The sequence below is a fragment of the Liolophura sinensis genome, chromosome 3 (assembly GCF_032854445.1).
Source record: "Liolophura sinensis isolate JHLJ2023 chromosome 3, CUHK_Ljap_v2, whole genome shotgun sequence".
Lineage (NCBI taxonomy): Eukaryota > Metazoa > Mollusca > Polyplacophora > Chitonida > Chitonidae > Liolophura > Liolophura sinensis.
This window is the reverse complement of record NC_088297.1, coordinates 19,657,519-19,681,338: the sequence shown is the minus strand read 5'-3', so window position 1 is coordinate 19,681,338 and position 23,820 is coordinate 19,657,519. Positions and strand designations below refer to the sequence as shown.

At 37.9% G+C, this 23,820-nt stretch overlaps 2 protein-coding genes across 26 annotated transcripts in view; one reads left to right on the top strand and one right to left on the bottom strand.

Moving 5' to 3' along the window:
• LOC135463772 (uncharacterized) lies at positions 1-6,738 on the bottom strand. 4 transcript variants are annotated; one of them, XM_064741207.1, is made up of 5 exons: positions 6,264-6,738; positions 5,074-5,130; positions 4,440-4,609; positions 2,640-3,035; positions 1-1,298 (listed from the first exon to the last, which is right to left on the bottom strand). In XM_064741207.1, exons 3-5 carry the CDS (start codon positions 4,582-4,584, stop codon positions 364-366), a joined length of 1,476 nt encoding a protein of 491 aa, XP_064597277.1. In that variant the 5' UTR covers positions 4,585-4,609; positions 5,074-5,130; positions 6,264-6,738; the 3' UTR covers positions 1-363. The 4 variants fall into 4 exon arrangements, with proteins under 4 accessions (XP_064597277.1, XP_064597275.1, XP_064597278.1 ...); XM_064741205.1 differs by having other exon boundaries at positions 6,359-6,738; XM_064741208.1 differs by having other exon boundaries at positions 6,402-6,738.
• A 2,067-nt stretch (positions 6,739-8,805) lies between these two features.
• The window catches only part of LOC135463632 (uncharacterized), a 72,487-nt gene continuing 57,472 nt past the window's right edge, over positions 8,806-23,820 (top strand). For 17 of the 22 annotated variants that reach the window (XR_010443565.1, XR_010443563.1, XM_064740986.1 and 14 more), the window contains exons 1-3: positions 8,806-8,875; positions 10,462-10,665; positions 11,186-11,989. Coding sequence is in view for 19 of the 22 variants with exons in the window: in XM_064740986.1 (XP_064597056.1) it covers positions 10,521-10,665; positions 11,186-11,989 (949 nt within the window). In the remaining 3 variants the exon portion in view is untranslated. The other 5 variants (XR_010443564.1, XM_064740977.1, XM_064740989.1 and 2 more) reach the window with 5 other exon arrangements.

Below are 23,820 nucleotides of genomic sequence, written 5' to 3'. Positions count from 1 at the left end.
ATGCCATACACCTTCTGGATATAGGCCAAGAGGCAGAGTTTATATTCAGCAATAAGAGTCCATCTTTACTTTAAAGGAGGCTTAAATTCTGATTTAAAGTCCATTTTGACTTTGCAGAGGAGGCTAAAATCATAAGTTTTTTTTAGCTTATAATGAACGGGGCTAATTGTTGAAATGTTTTAAGAAACACAGGCCTAATGAGCAAACAAACTCAGATATATCTGGTAATTACTGGCATGCACTTCATTACATTCTTTCAGTTTTCTACATGAAAATATTACACGTTTTGATCCTCAGAATCATGCTAGTTGAAAGTTTATCCTTGACTTTCACTGGGATGGTTCAAGCTTTCAATGTGTTTTTTCATTCACCTTCAGAACCACTGTTTGAGTTAGGATTGAATTTCGTTTCTTTCTCATCAAAAAAATCTCTGGAAGCGTCAGACTGTTGGCCTTCCTTCGCTATGGTTTCTAAAGAGAGGTTTTTGATGGATTTCTGCTCTGGATATTCCTCCATTGTGCCGGGATTTTCAACAGGCCCTGTTTGTATTGTCTTTGGTTCTGTATGCCATCCCATCCTTTCTTCTCCCGACTTTTCAGTTCTTGTTGATGCTGTAGCACTCTGTTTATACCCTGTTACCCTCTCGACTTCTCGAAGCTCATTTAACTCCATAACTTCTACAACATCAAAATCGTCAGACTGTTCAGGTGGGTTCTCTGGAATATACATTGCGTTGGAACCATAGCTGGTTCCCGCTGGGAAAGAACTGATGTTAGCGGCACTGGGTTTGTCTAATGGAAGCAAATAGGAAGGAGGAAGCTGGGCGGTATTGATACGATACTGATCCGTTGCCATTTCTGGCAGGGACAGTTTCCGTCGATGGAAAGACCTTTGGCTCTTCAAAAACTCCTCAGACTTGCAAATGGAGAAGGGATACTTGTGTTCTTTCAAATATCTGTCCAAGCTATAACGATAGACACTGAAGGAACGCCGTGTGTAGTCTTCACCAGACGGCTTCTTCATGACAGAGAAAAATTCCGCCAAATACGAATCCAGTTCCGGGGCGGAGATATCAGTTATTTCCCTTTTGTCGTTGCGCGGTTCTTCGAGGATCCACCTCTGAAAGCTGCTTACCGCTGCGGCAATGTTTCTTTCAGTGGAATTTCTCTTCCTACTCTCGCTGTCGTTGGGTGCGCTAAATTTATACGGGGCAACTCGGTGAGTGGATCTCAAGTGAGAAAAGTTGGACACGTGATAAGCTCTCCTAGACGGTGATGAGTCGTGTGACAGAGATGGTTCTGAAAGCCAAAACAACACAGGAATAATTATATTAAATACTTCTTTGAGATATTTCGTGTTTTCATATACTAAGCTTACATTTTTCACTGCGCGAATCTACTCCACATTTCCCCGTTGTGAGTTGATCTGGAACGACTCAAAGGTCATATTACAAGGCCGTTACTGCTTTTAATTCTCTTTTGTCCTAAACACAAAGCGTCAGGGTGAAAAGTGGTCCGCAATCTCCAGAAATTTAATACTCTGTCAGTCAAGAAACTTGAAAGCAGTTTTGACAATGACTTTTGATACTAAAGAATCTGTATTTTAAAGCACACGGATGAATCTACATGTAAACGTCAAAAAGGCCACGTCAATTCAGATGCATGAAGTGGTAGGGCCGAATGTGAAGGACTTGTGAGCTGAGTATGTATTATGGCAGGGCTTGTGGAGGGTGGTATGATAAATATGGTGGATGACTTTAAAGTTACACGAAGAAGAACTCTGAAACAAATATTATGCTTTCAATGAAGGAAATTATGCCAAAATATTTTTTTCTTTAAATTTTCATATTTCATATTACCTTCAATTACCTCTATATTTTAAGCATTTTTTCCGACGTGGCCAGAGATGACGTCATCGGTGAACTTATCAGTTTAGAAGGCCAGCTTAGACCCCCTCACCCCCACATTCTCCCATGTGGGCTCACAGGATTTGTTTTTACTTCTGTACCTTTATATTATGACACATCCTCCGCGTATCACAAAATAAAGAACGACAGTTTCATGCATCGTTTGATAATTGAGTTATCGGGAGAAAATTCTGATGGCTTTACTTTTACTGTTTTTTTCTTCTTTACTTATTTTGCATAGCTGTCAAGCTGTTTTGTGTGATTAACTTTGAGAGAATATAATGCTATCTAACAATAGCACACCAAGTTTATCTAAAAATTATGTGTATCTGAGGAAAAAAAATGGTGAAACTAGAAAGCACTTGATTGCTAACATCTGAATCAACTCAATGTACAAAACAGAATTCCAACAAAGGGACAGAAAAATGGGCATTTTTGTGTTCTTTCTGTGCAGAATTGTTTAAAAAAATTCCTGGGTATGGATCCCAAACTGAATTGTGAGTGGTCCTTATCCACCTGTCAACAAAATTTCTTCCAAAGCCCTGAATTACGTTATTCATTACTTTGCAAAGAGCTGAATATACAGACAGACAGCTAGACTTGCAGACAAAAAACAATGCTGATAAAAAAAGATCACCTCCTCTGTGGGGGTATAAGCATCACAGTTTATCCTACACCAACATATCTATAGTTTAAATCAAACGAAATCAAAAACAGTAATGAAAAACAAAACCTGAATGGGAAGAGACTGTAGAATTTTTGGAAGTAAAATATGATTGTTGGGCATGACTGGAGTTGACAACCGTGGGGATATCATCCTCTTCTGGTACAACAACAACATCTGGCGACATATTGGTCTCCGATTGTGCACTCTCTGCATGTCGATACACGGCTGGAGATGACTGAGGCTCGATCTGATGATTCGGGAAATGTCTTTGAGATTTGTGTGAAGAGAAGGAATGTCTCAGGCTGGTAAAATCTTGTGAGTTGGTTTCCTTTGCCAGAGAAAAGAAGCTGTCCCCCAGGTCTCCACTCAAAGCTTGATCCCCAGGGGCCACTGGTTCAGAAGGTATTGTGGGTGGTTTTAACCCTTTCAACCAATCAGGCTCAGGGAGCATTCCACAGCAATCTGCAGGAAAAAAAAACTTCCTCACTTCATGCCAGTTGATTTATCTATTGATCTGATTGATGTTTAATGCCTTACACAGCTCAAGAATTTTTCACTTGTAAGACGGAAATCAGAATGACAGGAGGAAACCAGGGTGCCCCCTCCTGTAAACCATCACCCTTCGCCAGATACTTGCAGCTAATTTGTCTTAATGCTGGAGCTGCACTAGGAAGAGCTGGACTTGATTTGATTTTATTGGTGATTTACACAATACTCCTAAATATTTCACTTATATGACAGCAGCTAGCATTCTGATGGGAAGAAACCAGGCAGGAGCTGGATTTGTACTTACAACTTCAAGTATGGACCAGATATAGGTAGGAAAACGTGAACAGTGAAGATCAATAATTCTAAAATGTGCAATGCATCAAATGATCATTACAAATCCCACTTACAACTATAGAAATGAGACAGGCAACACTTTTAGAATACAAATACAAACAGAACAAAAGACATGCATAAAAAAAAAAGAAAAAATATCCATATGTCAAAACATAAGTAAAAATGATTTATTCAGACAGGCAGATCCAAATAAATCTTCTCAAGTAACCTGCCACAGTTTTTAATATATTTCAAGGACGATGCGTCGCTCATACCCCAAGCTCACATGGCTAAAAGGCAAAACAGGGCTCACAGTTTTTAGAAATATATATGAATTGCGAGGTTCAGGTTGGTAAAAATGAATAACATAAAGGCCCTGGCGCTTTTCTCAGTGTGTACGATATTGCTTGCTTTGAATTGCTATGTTATGCAACATCACCAAAAATAAAAAGGTATGCTGTTTAAACTTTATGTGGGATGCTTTAACCATGCATCTATGTACATGTATATATATTTGGTCTAGTGTTGTGTTTTATTTTGAGCGCATGTAGATTTGTCGTGGCATGTGGGAAGATCTGCTAGCAGTCTGTGGATGGTCGGAGGTTTCCCCCAGGCAATGCTTGATGCCGTTGTATTCCGTGTTTTTGTAATACATAGATTACTTCCCTCTTCATGGCCCCTGTATGGTAGGTATCAGTTCAAGTGTCCAATGCTGTTAGTAATCGGAAGTACAGGTGTGAGGCAATTTAAATAACCACAGTGATTAATCTGATTGTACAATTTCTTATAAGGTCAACAACTTTTGAATCATTTCAATTTGCATCTGTGCATTGTGAAGTAAACAACATTATTTTTCATAGTCTTAAGAAACAAAGGACAAATTCCTACTATCAAGGGAGGTAAATCCTTGAAAAGAAAAGTTACATAAGGAATAAGTGAAATTTTCTTGAGTATGGTGTATCGCAGCAATGAAATAAATAAATAAATGGATTTGTTTTGCTATCTAATACATGTCCTTCCATCAGGGTAGATTCGTCTACTTACCCAGGGATATAGATCCTTTGGATTTGTATTCTGCCAACCTCAAATCCAGCCATACAGCAAACTGAGAGAGAACTAATGGCTCGCTACAGAGCTCTCCAATAATGGAGGCAAACTTGAACTGTACTCTCTCAAGTGACACACCCATTTTCACGAGATAAACGTCCCCCAGCCTGATGGGTACAAAAACAACACAAAAGTGAGAACATTTTAAAAAATACAAATATCTTCTGTTCCACCATATAGGCTGCATGGATAAGGATATTGATTAAAGTTAACTGATATGCTTGTTTCATAGAATACATATTCCATCTGCAATGTGATAAAGTTATGGACAGTGAAAAACAAATTAAACTAAAAGCACCTCCAGTTTCATGGTTCCCATGGCAGTTTGCATGAATGGTTCTCAGCTTTTGTTCCAGTACAGAGCAGTCTGCAATATGACAATATTAGTAACAATTCGAGAGCAACCTCTAGATGGTATATTAAGATACATGTAAACACACCGAGCCTTTTTTGGGAAATCAAATTAACTCAGCAGTTCAAGAGCATGTAAATGTCCAGTTACCCCCCAAAACGTACAGGACTGCTTATCTTGAAAACTGAAATTTGTAAATTTATCACAAGTAAATTATACCTCTAAATCAGCGGATGGGTCCAGCTGTTACCACCATGCAGTTCTATTCCAAATGGCCTGAAAGAAATCAAAGACCAATATAACTGGGGATTGCCAAAAAGATCAAAATGTAAAATTCAAATATATGTGTTGGTTCTATATGTTCTTACCCATTTTGAACAAACATAAACACCATGCTTTCATATGTGTATTTAAATAAGGCAGATTATGCCAACAGAGAAATCTGTCACCCAATGGCTCATTGTATCTAAGAAGTTTTCTTGTACATTTATATGTAATGACACATCCTCAACTGCATATTAGAAAACAAAAAAGAAACATTCCTTGCATCCTATAATAACTACCACGACATACAATGTGCCTAAGAGAGTGAGCGAGTGTCTCCTTGGGGTTTAACATCATGCTCAACAATTTTTCAGTCATATGATGATGAAGGAATTCTTAGAGTGTATGTAATGCACCTCCTTGTTGGAGGATGGATTTCCACCGCTCTTTTATTTAGTGCTGCTTCACTGAGATGACTTACAAAAGGCAAGTAAGTCGCCCCACTTGAGCCAATATACTGATATGGGTCAACCAGTCGTTGCACAATTCCCTTCATGCTGAACGCCAAGCCAAATTGAGAAATCTGTCTCTTAATGCTCACTGTACCTATGCCTCGCCGTCAGTGACAGCCACTAGCTATATCAAAAAGTTGATCATTGGTGGTTCAAACCGACTCAGGGCTGCAGGTTTGGCTACAGATTACGTTAGGAGGTCCGTCTTCCTTGCAACAGTTGTCAAGTGTTGGCAATTGCTTGCTGATGACGCTCATATCAGATGTGATAAGCAGATTCTTCATTCAAATGATATCAAATCCTCTACCACCAGACTATCTAGACAGATGAACTCAAGAGGGCTTTCATTAAATTCCATGTAGATGGAATACCTCTACGGCTTACCTCATGTGACTAGATGTAATTGAGCAGCCTTGTCTTTACAACTCACACCAAATAAACTTCGTAAACCTTTATTGTCTTAACAGTTTTACGTTACAATATAATAACAATATTACTTACACTAGAAATCACCAAAAATTGATATACAAAGTTAATTAAAATCGGATCTGGAGATTTTCCCACCCTGGGGGAAGGCGAAACAACAACAACACCAGCTAATATTTTGCAATGCATATCTGTTTTCATGTTTACCCTTTCTGTTACATATCAGTAGACAGTTTTGTTCCAGGAGTGAGTCAACGGCTTTCAACAAAAGAGAAAACATGACACAATTTCATAAAACTTACCGTTTTATTTTACTCTTTGAGGTTGACAATGACTATAAATTACCTCCTTTGCAAAAGAGCTCCGATATGTCTGTCAAGTGCACCACCTGAAGCCTTCACGGCCCGCGACAAAGAGAGCTACAACTTCGTTTGGAGGCCCGACAAAACAAAATACATGCACGAGAATATCTGTTACTTCCCAGTGGATTATACATGCGTGTGACATATATATTTCCCCGCTAAAAGAAAACAAGGAGCATATTTTGGATATTGCTTTCGCTTACTTGCTCCCGAAATAATAGTTACGGTAGGCCTACATGCGTAGGCTATATACATGTAGGTCTACATGTACATATGTAGGCCCTACACCTGCATGGTAGTTAAATGTACACATGCATGGTAGTTATATGTACTTATGCATCGTAGTTATAGCCACAGCTTAGTAGACCTGTCCCATCCCCTTCCCGCCCCTCGCCCTCAACAACCATCCACACGGAGGAAAGACGTAGGGCGAAACTTCCATTAAGACTTAGGGCGAAACTTTCCATTAAGGCGAAGGGTGAAACTTCCATACGTTACTCGCAAATTCACCTTTATAGCAATGCGTCAATATTACAAATCTCGCGTGATAATGCGTGGAAAGGAGATAGTACACCTACACCATGCCTAGCTCAAAATTTGATTGTAACGTGACATGGTGAAGCCATGCACACGTCTGATGTATCTGGTAGGCCTATAGGTTAACGATTTTTTAATCCACATCTATAGGCCTTTATAATAGAGGATGGCGAACTGTTTTAAAAAATTGTAAGGCCCCGAAAATAGTCAGTCAGAAGCGGGAATGAACTAGAGGTCAGTAATTTTTAACATCCAAAAGGAACAGATCGAAAAAACAAAAAAAAAAACAATAATTGCTACAAAGTGATTTGTTATCACAGTGGCGTCGGAAGCAATAGGCCCTACGGCCACGGCAGTGCCACTTTTCATTTAAAAAGGAAATGAATAAATAAATAAAATATATCAAAAGCAAAGTCGAACTAGTTTAATGGCGACCACCAAATGAAGGCCCGCGGAGACACGTGCACTGCAGACTGTTAAGCTGATAAAACTACAATCGATCTATGTGTAGATTAAAAATTTACCCCGTGAAACGATTTCAGGATACTCGCCTTTAGGAATAGTCGTATGATGGAACTCCAATTAATATTTTAGGCGAGTGAACGTTTTGGAGAAACTTGTTTTATCTGGAACTAATATAACAGATATAATGTGAACCACAGGTTTTATATATATTAATGTATGCAGCTTGGTTTGTGGCTTAAGGCGTAATTTCCCTGGGGCGTAATAGTTAAAGGTTTTAAACTACGGCTTTCCTATTTAGGAGGTCAGCCAGGAAATTATATGAATACCGGCAGACTACAACTTTACATCGACGGTGATAGCTGACAAAACCAGTCTGTCAGGGGGAATCCAATCCATGGAATGGGTAGGCCTACATTCGCTAACTTGTCAGTCCAGCGTCCCGCAAGTTCATCGATAAAGTCATTCCGTATAAGTGAAATATCAATCAATCAAATAAATAAATAAATAAATGACATCAAATGCATCAAAATCCGAACTTTTTGTTCCCTTAATTATCTATTTATTTTCTGGCCCAACCTTCTTAATTTCCCTCAAATCCACAGGCCTAATCTTCGTTATAGAATTCCTTTGCCAAAAACGTGCGCCTTGGATAAAGATATATTAAACTCCAGCACGCGTTGTCTCATGCTGGCGATCGACTGGTATTTTTAAAATTTTTTACAACTCTCATATATGTATATGTAGCATCAAGGCCTATATGTATGGCAGCAAGTTTAAAGCTTCAAAAATGATTTCTCACGCATCACAAATGATTTCTTAGGACTTAAAAATAAATTTTAAAACTTTCTATATGAGCTTTAAAGCTTTAAAAAATACATTCAAAACTCAAGAAATAAGTTTTGAAGCTATACAAATGAAGCTTTTTAAAGAGAGAAAATGGTTTTTAAAACCTTGCAATGTAGCCTATTTTTAAACCTTTGTTTTTAAAATGACCACTAGATAGTTTGCAAGCAATGAAACCGATTATTAAAGCTGTTCTGGAGATGATGCCTTTATCAAGCATTTTCAAAGATTTCAAAATAATGCAAGTGAGGTCATCGAAAGTATTTTCAAAGCTTTCAAGGAAAATGCATGGCGGAACAACGTTGTGTACATATATGCATGTGCATATAATAAAGTGAGTTAAATTTGCTGCAAGTTTACATTAAAGTTTACGTTGATCATTTTGCGTCAATCAGGTTATCCTGGTTTATTCACACACTCAGTGCTATTCACAAACAATTCTCGAGAAAATGGATTTTGTGACGTTGGCTGTTGTGAAAACCAGCTTGGATAGGACAGCGAAGAGCTCTTCTGTGGTGGAGGTGAGATTAGTATTTATGCATAATTCGTGGGAGGAAAGAGGTCAGGCACAGGGACTGATCCTTTTGCGGTAAATTCTGATGAATTTTCACGGTGAGTGGCACACAGAACATGGTAGTGTGTATTTTAAATTGCTCGTGTGCATGGAAAATCCTATCTGACGACGTTATGTGAAATTGCACGTGTTAATTTTGCAGGCGAACTTCTCGCATTCCCTTTGTGTTCTGAAAGGGACCCCCTGCAGCGATGGCTTCAGATCTGTTCAGGGATAATGGAGGCTGTGTTCACGTCTGGCGGTCCGACTTACGCAAACTCTCAGTGCTAACACTCAGTGCTATCTTCAAGACATTGCACACGCGAAAGCAAATCAGTATTTTTAAACTGTGGACAGGATGGGACACTTGAATGTTGAGTTCCAAGTCGTTTGAAATAAATTGTGGTTTACGCTTGAAAAGGAAAAAAAAAATCGTTAGGCCTATACAGTTCTTTAGATCATCAGTTTCAAACCAACTTGCCCACCTGCGTGTTTAATTACCAAAGCTCAGTTCCATTTATGAAACCCTGGAATAAGTCTAAAATTAAAGTTTGAATCTGCTGGATAAAAATTTCACGTTTTCACAAGTCCATTAAAAGAAATGAATGGGCTTGCAAGATTACTGTTTCTTCTGTATTTAGTGCTTCTGTATACATCTTCACGTGCATCATTAGGTTCAGTGTTGGAAGATTGTGTGATCCCCACACTATCGAATTTAGCCCAGGTTTCACTGAAATTACTTTAGCTTCAATAATGAAAAAAATATGACAGAAAAAGGATATTCCCAATCCTATTTTTCTTGCATCTTTACTCCCCAGCTACTTGCCCTGCATATTCTCTTCACAGATGAAATTCTTCACTCTCTCAGACAGGGGCTGATATGATCTCTCAGTTGCACAGGGAAATTTTCACTGATCTATGCAACTCAAACCTGTCCTATTTTGGTATACACTGATTCCCCAGGTTCAAAGGTGTAGACTTCTCAAAGAAGACAGCAGTAAACAATCTTTAAAGAGTAATCCAGCAGTGTAAACTGTTAAACAAACGAAGGTTTAGCCATGGGAGTGTCTGAATGTCGTTGACAAAATTCGGACAAAATTAAAACAGGACAGATAGGAAAAAATGGAAATGAGATGCCCTGATTTCAAATTCTGGGTAAATCTATACAAATGAGACTAATGTCTGCCATAGTTTGAAGTTAAGCTTTAATTCTATTAAGTTATTTGCTGGTTGTCTGAAAATTTCTTTCAGTTGGTGTTTGTCTTTCAAACATTACTTGTCAGGTTTAGGCATGAAACACATGGATGGAGCAGGGCTTCCTTAGGGTTTTGTTGTGTGGAGGGCAGTTACAGCAATGCCTATGTTAAGTTCAAAAGTGTTGGGATCCTATTCCATCTTTAATTGGAGACAACAGTACATACGCAGTAACCATTAGATTTAGATTTGTTGTGGCTTAAGAACCTGTTGCTAAAACCTATTACCAGTCATCATGCATGAAATAAGCTAGTGTAAACTTTGTGACATCTATGCAAAACAGCCATTGTTTAAGCAAAGACTTATGTAGGGTGTCAAACAATGGCAATAAATTGAATTCATGAATTAATGAACGTTTGTGTTAAGGTGTGTGTCTTTGTTCATATTTCAGATCCCTGACACAAGTGGTGGCCAACTATCATCCAGCATCATAAGCAGTGAAAGGTGAAAATGGGTGTGTCTCTAGAGAGAGTACAGTTCAAATTTGCATCGATCATTGGAGAACTTTGCAGCGAACCCATCGTCTTGTCACAATTTGCGGTCTGGTTGGATTTGCGGTTGGCAGAGTATAAATCAAAAGGGGCCATTTCTTTAGGTATGCCAAGTGTATGATCTTAGGTTTGTGATTACTTTTTGCATGATTTAAACCATGAACAAAGAGCATCACAAAAATAAAAGACGAAAAAGCAGATATGTAGCTTTCAAAACTTGGCTTGATTTAAATGAAATCATTTGATGAGAGATGAAGTAGGAAGGCAACACTATTATTTTCAAAATAATATATTGTCAAAGCATGTCAGAACAAAGACAGTAGGCTCTTAAAGCTGGTATGTCATTTAAGATGCGCTGTGTGGAAGAGACATTGTCGGCTATAGTTCATTCAAAGAGAAAGACTTTATTGCTGACTTGAGGGAACTTGAAAGTTGTATGCCAATCTTCTGAGGACTGGTTTACCAGCAAAATATGTTCAGTTGTCAGAATATTGACTCGAGAAATGTTAAACTTTTTTTAAAATTTTGAAGAATTAGTTTGAATTAAACAGAAATTTAATAAAAATACTGTGAGGAGTCTTATATAATTATTTTGATTTGTGTGAATTCTGTTTTATTTTTTAGACTGTTCAGGGGAAAAGCCAGATCCATCATGGCTAAAGGGCTTGCGCACCGCAACCGCCCCTGCGGTGAAGAAGGTCCTGGGAAGTCGACTTGCCCCAAGAACGGGCCTAGGCTTCTCCAGGGGTGGGATGTACTCGCGGTCCAGTGCATTCCACAGAAGGAATGTGAACTCCCACAGCAGGATGGCACAAAGTGGGCAGGGCCAGACGCGGTCTCAGACTGTGACAGATATGCAGAGTGATGTCAATAACAGACTTTCAGGGGCTGATACAATGGGTGCAGTTCCGCATTTGAGTGAGAACACGGATGATATTGTCGTGATAAAGGATGAGCCCTCGGAGGACAACCAGGGAGGTGTATTTCCAGTCAGTTTACATTCTCACCAGGCACTGGAGCCTGATAGTCGGAAACGTCCGGCCAGAGACTCTGTGTCCAGCGACACGCAAGATAGCAGCACACCTTTTAAAGTCCGGAAAAACCCATCTGAAGAATCCCCACTGAACCAAAGCCTCATATCTGTCCTAGGAAGCGCATTTGAAGACCAAAACCCTGAAATGCCATCAGGAACCAATGACTCTGCAACTGTAAGCGATATGGACTATTCAGCTAGTTTACAAGACCAGTCTGACCAGTCAGCAAACATCCAATGGGCAGATAACTCCACAAACTTTCAGTCCTCTGCACAGCCTACCACATCCACATCAACGTTTTCACCCAACCGACCATCCGCAACCGTCACAAGCAACAGTAGTCTAGCCGAAGGTAGCATATCAATGGACACATTAGACCAGTCAGAATTAAACGGTAGGTGGATTTCTAGACCATTCTCTATGATTTATCACTTTTGAAATCACTGCTCTGTGTCTTTTTAAAATATTTGTCCAAATTCTCCATTTGGGTTCTTTACCTAAACTCTGAGAGTAAGGAGGTTTGTACTTTGCTAATTGTATCGTAGCAACACAGTATTGCTGTCTCAATACAGCAATGAATCTGATTTTAGAATCTGTTTACACTCTTGTGCTTCCTGTTGCCTATAAGCCAGTTTCATTTAGAAAAAAGGTTGCCTTTATTTTGCGAAACTTGGCTTGCCTTGCTTGCACATTTTTATTGGACGATGTCCATTTACAAGTTTAAATCTTAAATGCCGTATTATAATATTGAAAATGAATTGATTTGCTGTTCATCAAATGGCTGTGGTGAAACATGCAAGTATGTTTGAGAGAAAACTGGAGATTAAGGCCTACCATAAACTGGTCGGTATAAACCCTCTTGGACCTTTATCACTGTAAATGTTTAATTGTTGCATTCATTTTCTTAGTATGTAACTGCTTGTGAGAGAAAGGAACCTAATTTAGTTGGTAAAGATAGGTATCGGTACAAATCAATGGAATGGTGGAACAGTGGAAAAAATTTGCAAGTAAAAGCTGAACAGATTTAAAATGATTCACTTTACTAGTAGTTTTGAAATTAGAAATGAAAGCAGTATTGCCATTCTTTACCAGCATCTTTTGTTCCACATCTCAACAACAAGCAAGTTGAATATCTGAATTACTTTCCAATGTGATCACAGAGCATTGTTTTCAGGTGTTTTAATTGCTGAATTGTGAAGTTAGTATGAAGGAAAAGCTGCATTCATTTCCCATGAACTGTTTGAAAACTGAAGCCAACTTGTTGTTTATGAACTTCATGAACTGTCACATTTTTTAAGAAACTGTACAAAGTAACAGTACATACACATGTAAATGTACTGTCATGCCTTGGAAAGTGTGGGGACATGTTTAAATCCAGCTTGTGCTGGGTAGGCAGGTTTAGCAGCGGAGGGGGAGGGGAGGTGATTCTCAATGGCTTTGAGACGCTATTCTGAATAAATTAACGTACATGTAGAAGAGATACGGAAATAGAATGAGAAACGAGACACCCTGATTTCAGATTCTGGCTAAATGTACATGTAAGTGGGCAAGGTGTTTGGCCATGTACATGCACAGATAACCTGACCCAGTGTCATGTAATTTAATGAAACCTCTTTCCTAGTAGGAACTAAGGGTTATTCATGGAGAAAATGTCATGGTGATTATTCTGATGGAATTAAGAGAGATACAGGGAAAATAGAAGAATTAGCTTGGTCATCTGTGCAGTTAACATAAGTGTCATGTAAGTTAGTGAAAACTGTGTCCCTGCAATAATTAAGGTCTGTGCATGGTGGGTGTCATTAAGACAGACAATTCTGACAAAAAAAAACAAAACATAATAAACACGAGATACATTGAAAATAATAAACTTGTGAAGGTGACACCCCATTTTCAAAATCTGGCATAAGCTGTGCTCCATAGTCAGCCTACATGTATATCTAAAAGTTTCTTTTATTGTCTAGACAGTTACAGGCCAGCAGTCTTGTGAGGCATGATTAATTGTCGGATGAGTTCATTGTTTTATGGGGTTATGGAAAGATTATTCTGTTTATTATGAATGAATCCCACATCAGATGAAAACAAACAAAATGGAACTGCATGTTAAAGAGTGTTTATATTCAAGGAGAAAATGTAAACTTGTAGAAGTGTTTAGATCATTTGTAACCTACAAGTGTGTCAGCACAAATTTAAAGGATACAGAATCGATGCTGATTGGTTACTTAAATGTACTGAGCCATTATATTGTTGTAATTTGTGATGGATTGTCCAGTGTATTTTAAAACTACATGCCTACATGCATAAAAACTTAATCAGTGGTAGTATTTATCCAAAAATATTTTTAGTTTTAATTTTTTAATAAAGAGCTGCTAACATGTAACTCAAGATGTCACAAGTTACTGTTTCTCTAGGAATAAAATGGAAGTGGTATTCATCATTATGATTCTATGATGAAACAAATACAGTAACATTTACTTGGAGTAACTCAAGTTTTGCTTGTTACACGCTTACACAAATCTGAACCTACGTAAGTTGTTTGTATGTATAGCTCTTGCAGTTAAGACACGTTCAGTGTGTAATTTGTTATATCAACTCGTCCCATTTGAAATAGGCAAAGGAAAATAGGACAAAGATTATTCTACAACCAGAGTTCACACTGTGTGATTTGTTGAATTCTACACATTGTATGAAATAATTGTTGGCACTTTTTCATTTAACTGGTAGAATTTAACAGATTGCACCTCGAGAATGCAGTCTAAAGTCAGCATTGATTCTGTAGCTGATTGGCGAGTGTAAGAGGTCAATTAACAACAGGCAACAATATGGAAAAATTTTTGAGAGACAGTGATGACTAGACACTTCTTTCATGCTTAGAGTCTGTTCAAGAGCCTGGTCGATTCAAGCCAACAACTGAATCACGGCTTCAAGAACTGGCTAGCAAGAGATTTGATCGAACAACGGGCAAACAAACAAAATGGGGAGTGCACGTTTTTAAAGGTTTGTTAATAATTTAAAGTGTGCCAAATAGTTGTAATCACAACTGCAGTTTAACCTTTGCTTAATATGACGAAAAATAAATATGAAATCAGATAAATCTATGTACACAAGCATTTTAAGCATTTATGTGCATTTACACACTCTCTAAGCATCCTTATACGTATGAGTAAAACTTAGTCAAATTTTTCTTACCTGGTGACAGTGTGATATTTTAATAAGATCTCTGTGTGGCCTTGTTTTCTAAGTGGCGTCTTGAATTTCAGACTGGCTTGCTGAAACAAACACTTCCAGAGATTTTGAGGGGCTAACCAGTACAGAGTTGAACATCCTGCTGCGTCGTTTTTATGCTGAAGCTCGCAGTAAGCGAGGTGAATGTTATTCCAAGTCGGCTCTAATTGGAATAAGAGCTTCCATTAATCGCTACTTGAATTCTCCACCTTTTGAGAGAAACATAAATATAATGAATGATCGGGAGTTTGTGATGTCAAATAATGTTCTGGCAGGAATAATAAAAGAGAAGTGCCGTGATGGAAAAGACATCACGGTCCATCATAAGCCCATTTCTGAGACCGATTTAAGGAGACTTTACTCCAGTGGCACCCTCTCTAACAGTTCTCCAAAATCACTTGTGAGAAAAGTTTGGTTTGAAATAAGCTTGCATTTTGGTCGTGATGGTTTACGAGATCTTTCAGCTAGTTCATTTGATTTTAAATTTGATGATGCTGGGGTTGAGTATGCAGAGATATTGTACAGTAAGAGGAACAAAATGTACAGAGACTCTGTTAGACATCCCAGAATGTATGCCACTGGAGATGACACATGCCCTGTTAAAAGTCTGAAACTTTATCTTAAAAGGCGAAACTCGCATTGTGAGTATTTTTTTCAGCGCCCTCTAACCAATTTCCCAGTCTTAGCTGATACTGATACAATTTGTGACAGGCCATCCCCATGGTATGCAAGTCAGGCAATGGGTTTTAAAACTCAGAGGACCCTAATGGCTGATATATCTAAAGATGCAAATCTCAGCCGGCGTTATACTAATCTCTGTGTCAGCGCAACAGCTACCTCTCTGTTCGCAGACGCTGGTTTGTCCGTCAGTGATGTCATGTCAGTGACAGGTCATCAAAGCGAATCGAGTGTGAGAAGCTATGTTAACAAGCCATCCGTAGACAACCATCGTGAAATGAGCAACATCTTGCATTCGTCTCAGTCAAAAGTCCGCTCTGCATCTTCATCAGTTTCCCTACAGCCTGCTCCTACTTTGTATACTGTTAACACAAAATGTGAGGCGCTGTCCATTGAAAATGACTCTGACCCTGACAATGATAGGCAGATTTCCGGTGTTAAAGCAGAGAACTTGCCATGATGCGCTTAAATTTTGAGTTGTACTTTGACTTTTCCTGTTACGTTACAGTTCTGTGAATTTCTTTTTGAAGTAATAAAGTATTTTTCACCCGTGATAAAAAGAGCATTTCTTTCATTTTTTTGTGGTTTTCCATGCTTTTTTTTTGTTTTTTTTTTTTTTTTTAACTTCAAAAGATATTATTTCTTGGAACAGCATGAGCCAGAATTGAATCTTAGGGTGTCTCCCTCATAATGTCAAACAGGTGCCTGGGCCCTTTAATTGGAAGCCAGAACTAGAAAGCAGTTTCATGGATATTTCATAAAACATAAAGAATACAGAGCCACCTGAAGACTAGTACATATTCAGTGGTTATTTATTTTAAGTATGCAAGCCCTATAGAGAAAGACGACTATCTAGACCTCAAGATTTGATGAAGGGATGATCACATCAGGGGAGATAACATTGCAACTTTTAAATAAAAACATTAGTTATGTCCCCTGGGTTTAGAATTTAGTAGAACATAGATTTCAACCATTTGCAAAAAAAATTATTTTAAGATTTTCAATTTGAAAACCTAAATATTAAAGGAAATGGTATAGAGAGTGTGCCTTTAGAATACTTACTTCATATTTGTCAGTATTTTATAAATTACTGAATGAAACTGAACATACGTACTTAAACAATACTTTATTTTTAAATCAGTGTGTTATAATGTACATGTGTGGCCTTGAAATGTTACATTTATATGTCCAGCAGACTAGTACAAATTTGTAAAGTTTTTGACATTGTGATTCATCCCACAACAGTAAATGTTTAATTCAAGTAGATGATTTGCCCACCAGAAATGATAATAAGAGTGCAAATTTGAAATAATTGCAGCATTCTGTAACAGGTAATGGGCCGAACATTAAGCGAATAATCCATATTAAATGATAGGATATCCAAGATGGAAAGAGCAACTTGTATAGAGATGCTTGTAGCAGCTAATGAACTGATGCAGTAGCATTTTATTACTTCGACTAATAGTTTGAGTACCTTCTGGTTTTCAACTTCAGACGTTCAGGAGTTTGGTGTATAAACCAAAAAATCATGTTTCCATCACTTAGCTTTCATATGGCCCTTACTGTATGTGATTATCTTGCCTAAGACACAAGTGAATGCTTCATATATGTACAGATGCCAAATGCAGGTAAGTGAGAGAATGCAGCTTTTCCTCACTGCTTTGTGAATATTGTTCTATTGTTGATGTTTTGTTCTGATTTACATGTAACCATCCTTAAAAACCGGGGTAGTTAGTTGAAGTCCCATCACAAGATCAGATTTTGTCACGCATGTATACATATGGAATTTTCAGCATTTGGTTTAAACAAAAGATTGGTATGAATGGAATACAGATATTCGTGGTATAATATTGAATAAGATGTTTCTGCTGTGGGTGTGCGAGATAGGATTTTAGATTCTCAAATCAAAATACTGAATATCTGCAGAATACAGAAAGAAAGGCCTACCGGTTGCAAGTAATGGGTTATCTATAAAAGTAGCATGCATGTAGATGTATGAATGTTTACAAGTATAAATTATCTTGTGAAACATACCCCTATTAATATTTGGGACTTCAACATTTTTTTAACGATGGTTTGTTGCATTTTTGTTATGTGTATGTTTCACATGTTTTATGTATAGTTTTTAAAGAAGGACATCATAAAGCACTATCTTAGTGCATGTCATCATGATCTTGAATGAATCTAATGTTAAAATTATCTATACATTTCAACAGTTCTTTAGTACTTTATATGTTAGTGGAAGTGTAAGTTACCCTGGTGAAATAGTTGATCATCTTATTCAAAAGATGTGACCAGGCCATTTATCTTGAAGGTAAAATTTTACCTGTTGTCATCAAGATTGTAGGACATTTTTCCTTTCTAAAGACAGAAGTCTAGGTTTTTAGCCAATTTCAGGATTTGGACTGCTATTCATCTGTACTTTATAATAGACCAATTGGCATGGAGTATGCATTATGGATGTACTTGCAAAGGTACATGCTTCTACATATGTTGAGCAATTATTGATGCATATTTATTATGAAATGTTCATGTTCTTGTAGAGAGGCTTAAAAACATAGATTACTTCTGCTATTCATATGTGCATTGTGAAATAAGATGTACTTGGCAATTGTTTAGGGACTTAGGTACAACTATTAACATTGCCATTGTTGATATCTCTTTCACCAGTTACCTGGGATATGTATACTTCAGAATTTTCAACTATGATCTGTGGATCAGGAGTGAAATCAAATGCCAATGATTTCTTGTATGGATATAAGTACATTTGAAAGTATCTATTTAGTAACTAGTGGCCTTGGTAGCTCTAAATGTATGTAGATCTTACTGACATTTTCGGGCAGAGTGATTTAGAGTGAATGTACAATTGACATGAACTCTAATGATAGCCCAGCTTCTTGTGTTCTGTAAGTATGTGATGTCTCTCAAAGCAGATTTAAACTACTGTTTCCAACCAGCATGGATTCAGTGGTAAAGGCCAGTAAATGTTAGCACCACTGTAGCCTAGGGTGTTTACCTTTCCAGCTTTAACAAGTTACATGAAAAAGTATGATTGACCAGCAACAAGTGCTGCGTATATCTATCAGTAAGAGTATTGAATGATATCTTTAAAGGTTTTCACTGTTACAAGTACATTTATTCGGTGAACATGTACTATGCCATGACATCATTTGAAGCCTTGACAGTTTACCATTGCTTCAACGAACAAATTAAGTCATTGTTGATACATTCATGCAAAATGGTAGGCAAGATCATCTTTGAAGGATTTTATTATATATAGGTACATGTTTTTTGAGTACACTTGTAATGTTCCACTTGAGATATTCAAGGCCTGTTAGTAGGCTTGTACTTAAATTCTGTGGATTGGGCATGAAAGTGGAGAAATACAGTCCCCCACCCTGTCAGTGTTTGGTTAAGCAAAATAGTCTTTATTTGGAGAACAGGGCTAGAAAATGAGGACATTAAACTGAATTCAAGGCTCGTGTGGTTCCAATTTATTGCTACTGTATGAGGATAAATGGTAATGCTAGTAACAATAGTAGAGTACATGTACAAGGAGAAACCGTGTCCAGCAGCTGCTTACATGTATGAGTTATTTTTTGTTTTGTTTTTTTAATACATTGTTCAGTGTGCACTGATACAGTGTCGAAAACTGTGGTATATTGTATGGTGAATTACATCTAGATGTAAATACTCGGGTCTTATATTTTAACTATCATACACATATGGTGTAGTTCCTCTTTAACACCTCAGGCACCATGGGCTGCATTTTCAGTATTAACTACGTGTTGCACCCTAGCTCTTATAATAAAGCAGTTGCAGTTACCTTTCCTGTTTACTGTCTTTGGCCCTGCAGTGACAGTTACCTCTCAAAGACACAAATACAGTTGATGGGGAGTAATTCACAAAGTGTTGTTTAATATACACATGTGTTTATTATAGGACTTTTCAAGGAACTATGCTAGTGTTATGTGCTTATGATGTTGGCCTTTCTTGAAGCAGACTTTTACTGTGGGTCATTACTGTAGGCAACATGAGCAGTGTTTCACTGGGTAACTTATTTCTGTTTAGAGAAAGTGTTATGACAGAATTTTCTTGATGTAGGGTATTTTAAAGTATCAATTACTTTGCCAAAAGGAAGTTCCACGCTTTTCTCTTATCAGTATGGCCGGTGTCCCAACATGACCAGTGTGATGATAAAGAGAAAGTCCTTCCTGGGGAAACCGTGAATTTTGCAAGGGTAGACAATCCAGATTTGTCCAACTCAGCTGCAGTTCTGGAGTACAGTGTGCATGAGGCTATCGAGGATATGAGTCAAGGCGGTGTTGTGAATTCAGTATCTGCCACGCCCAATCGACTGTGGAGAAAATCAAGGATTGCTGGTCTTCTTGGAACTCATTCCAAAGGTACCGCAGTAAAGTTAGTGTCTGCTGTTGACACTTTTGAAAGGTGGCTTTGGATTGGATATAACCAAGAGAACCGTAGAATTGAAGACATCACACCAAGTGAATTGGACCAATACCTGGCAGACTTTTTCCTCAACATTAAGAAGCCAGATGGTGGAGATTATAACTGTGAAACATTCCGAATTTTGCGATCAAACATTGACACATTCTTGAAATCTCAAAACTACCCAGTATCTATCATAAAAGGAGATATGTTCTTTCAAAGTCAGCAGTGTTACATTGCCAGAAGAAATATGCTACGAATGACTTGAAACTTGTCTGAGTTCTTGCACGGATGTTCTGAGGGCTTTTGTGCAACATTAATATTGAGATCTGTTCCAGAGATTTAAAATTTGTGGAGTGGGAGAATCTGCTGTGTGCTGTAATTTATGTATCTTCAGTGTAACTGACATTTGACTTTTTGTGCTGCTGTTTTGTCTTTTTTGTTACCAAAAAGTTTGGCTTTTAATTTTGAATGTTAGAGAGGCTAAAATCTTAAAATTGAGGAGAAACAAGGAAACAAAAATCACCTTGTTTTTGTACATATTTATTACATCCAGTTGTTGCATGCCCTCATTTACTGTATTTACACTTACAAAGATATTGATTTCCAAATATCTCACTTAATACTGCGAGGTGTCACACTGGAGGAGATTATAACAAAGACGTTGCTGTAGGTGTGTTTGTTCAACATTAGGAAGATGCTCTTTAATGTCCTTCAGCTACATGTAGATTACAGAAGATCAATAATACACGCGAGACTTTCCTCTTGAGTGCAGCCAAGTGCACCAAACTAAACATTTAGTTCTCCTCTTCAGTGCTTAAAACAGTTGTACTTGAGTAATATTAATACAAGCATAGTGGTTGATTCAAGTGGACTTGTTATTTCATGTATATGTTTACTTTAGGGTAAAATACATCAGTTATTCCTTTTCATGATTTTTTAAAAAAAATTTAAAATTGTGTTCAGTATGCTGTACGATATACAGCTGTGCATATAGATTGACATTGCCATGAAAGAGTCCCTTAAAATAGTGCTCTTTGTAAGGAACTTCTTCAATAAGTTATGGTGTTGTTTTTTCCTAGTTCTGCTCTTTCGGTGCATGTGGCTTAGTAGCTGAATGTGTTTTGGAAGTTCCTGATGTGTTCAAACACTTGTCAGGAGCACTTGAAGGGATAGGAAGCGATTAGTTCTCTTCACATGCTATGAGTCATGTTAGCTTAGAAATGCAAAACTCTCCCCTCCTCGAAAGCCATGATGTATGGGTAGATTTGTTTGATGTAAGGCAGGAAATCATTCGCAACGGAACATTGTACCCGACTTTTGTTTTAAGATATAATTTTGGAGCTGAGAAATAATCTCTTTCCAAGCCCAAACACCATTTTCCCTTGTAGGCTGTAAAGCGAGATGGAAATGGCATGGTTGACTTTAAAAAGTAGACTGTAAACTCCCTTAGCAAGGTCCATTTAAATCCAATATATTTATACCCAAATTCTTTGTCTTCATAAACATTAAGTATATTTTATGTGTTCGGTGTTTTACTGTTCCAACAGTCTTGGAATTGTTTCATTGTCAGTGTTGCCAGAGATGTGTGAAGAACGTTGGGTACCTTATCATGGGAGTTCGATACCGTGGAATAACCCATCATCTGCTCAGGCTGAAACTTCAGTGACTGTAGGCAGTGGGCCTGGGTCAAAGAAACCAAAATCTAGGACCACATTTGCCATGTTTGCTTCATGCGTTGGCACAATGCATCGGTGGATTCAAAGAAAATACCCGGATGAACAACGGAACATCGAGAATATTCCTCCGGACGAATTAGACTTCTATTTGGCAGGGTTCTTTCAGGAGGTCAAAAAGCCATCCGGAATGGATTATTCGCCAGAATCTTTAAGAACGTTGAGAAGCTATATCCAAGGTTACCTAGAAACCAAGAACTATCCGGAGTCCATAACAAAGAGTAGAACTTTCCTGAAAAGCCAGCAGGTCTATAGCCAGAGACGCATACAGCTGAGGAGCAAACGGAGTCAGCTGACCATAGACAAGTAGTGTAATGTGTGTGTACACATCACGCCAAAGTTGGAGTTGGATTATCCCCATAAATTGCCAGACAGCTGGTCTTGCGATTTTATTTTTTACTGAACTTGATTGATTTCTTCTGGACCTGCAATAATTATTGTGGCACTGGTAATTAAATAACAAGATCAGCTCTACAATTTCACAGCCCCCATTTCTTGCATAACACAGATGTGAACATTGATTTTCTTGACATACATGCATGTATTACCTATACATGCGTGTGTGAGATTACATAGATATAATATGTATTAAGGCATTGCACAGATTTTTCACCTACACAAATATCATTTGAGCTTGAACTTCAGTTGTTTGCTGTTCTTTTTATTTTAAGGAAATGGGCCTCTAGTGAAACAGGAAGCGTGTTATAAATTTAGAGTGAATGGCATGGTTTCCAAAGCGCTAGAGCTTTTGGAGAGTGGTAGGTTTTGAGTTAAAGGAGCATAACGATTTTTAAAATTTTGACTTCTTATTGGATTTGTTACAATCATTGTAATGAAGACACAGTTAGGCCATATTACCTAAATAAATATCTACCCGTCATCTCTACATAGAAGATCGGCATGATCAGACTAGCACTAACATCAGTGGCGTATTCTCTGAAAGTGAAAGTGGCGCATTCATTCTTTCATCTTTTGAAAGTGCTGATTGGACATATAGGCATCTTTCTGTTACCTGTGGTGGTTTTCATAAAAGCACAGGAATTAGTCCTGACCCTTGACTATAAACAATAGGTTAATGTTGATTTCCCTAAGGCGTTGAGATTGAACCAAGTAATACATGTACGTGTAGCAGATATAATTTTACCCTTGATCTGTAATCCCAAAATCTATCCAAGTTTAATGATGTGTACTATACAAGTGAATTAGGTGGACATATCTTATGATAGTGTATCTCGAAAGTTTCCAAATATCACATATAGCTGGATAAGCTGAACATTATTTTCTGAATTAGAATTGTTTCCTTTGCCAGAGTCATACCGGCGATATACTCCATCCCTGAAGGGACTTGAGGGACAGTACCATTCTAGTCTGCTTACACCAGAAATCCTATCCTCGCTTAGTCCCGAACCAGTTGCGATGAAGCAAAAGGCCAAGGCGACAACAGCCATGTGTCATTCCAGCGCCAGTACTTTGATGCGCTGGTTGCGTACCCGTCACTATCAGGAGCAACGAGCGATTGAGAACATCCCGTCAGAACTTTTGGACATTTACCTGGTGTCATTTTTCCAAGAGATTAAAAAAGCGTCCGGGCAGGAATATTCCTCTGAGTCATTTAGACTTCTTAGAAGCTATCTTAATGGTTACTTGAAGGAAAAGGGTTACCCTCATTGCATTGTAAAATCAAGCTTGTTTGCCAGAAGCATGGGTGCGTTTAAGGCCCGTTGGGCCCAGTTGAAAGAGCAGGAGTTGGTGTTGAAGAGCTCATCAGTGTCTTCAGCTAATGAATCACGCTTAGTGGAAAAGCACAGTTGACGTGCATTTGTTGTACATGTTCTTGGTGATATGGATGTTTGTGGTGAAACACAATGGGTACATCTTTAAATGTTCTGTTCTGTCGTCATTGAAGTTCTTCAGATTTTGTCTGCCACTTTTACAGATTGTGTTAAGAAATGTGAGGCTCTGATTTGCTTTTGTTTCTTTCATTCAGATATTTCGAAAACTTGGTTTTGAATTGCCAGGCTACATTTGCTTTTTAACTTCACTAACTGGTAAACTTAGCTGTGTATGTGTTACATCATTGAGCAAGAAAATCGTTTTCAATAAATCGGTTACAAGTGACTCCAAATCGTTTCGTTTTTCT

Coding starts and splice junctions, on each gene's coding strand:
- LOC135463772 (XM_064741204.1), bottom strand. CDS start 4,689: ATGCAGCCTATATGGTGGAACAGAAGATATTTGTATTTTTTAAAATGT. Junction 3,036..4,439: donor CAAAGGATCTATATCCCTGG/GTAAGTAGACGA, acceptor TTTTTCCTGCAG/ATTGCTGTGGAATGCTCCCT. Junction 1,299..2,639: donor TACAGTCTCTTCCCATTCAG/GTTTTGTTTTTC, acceptor TTTGGCTTTCAG/AACCATCTCTGTCACACGAC.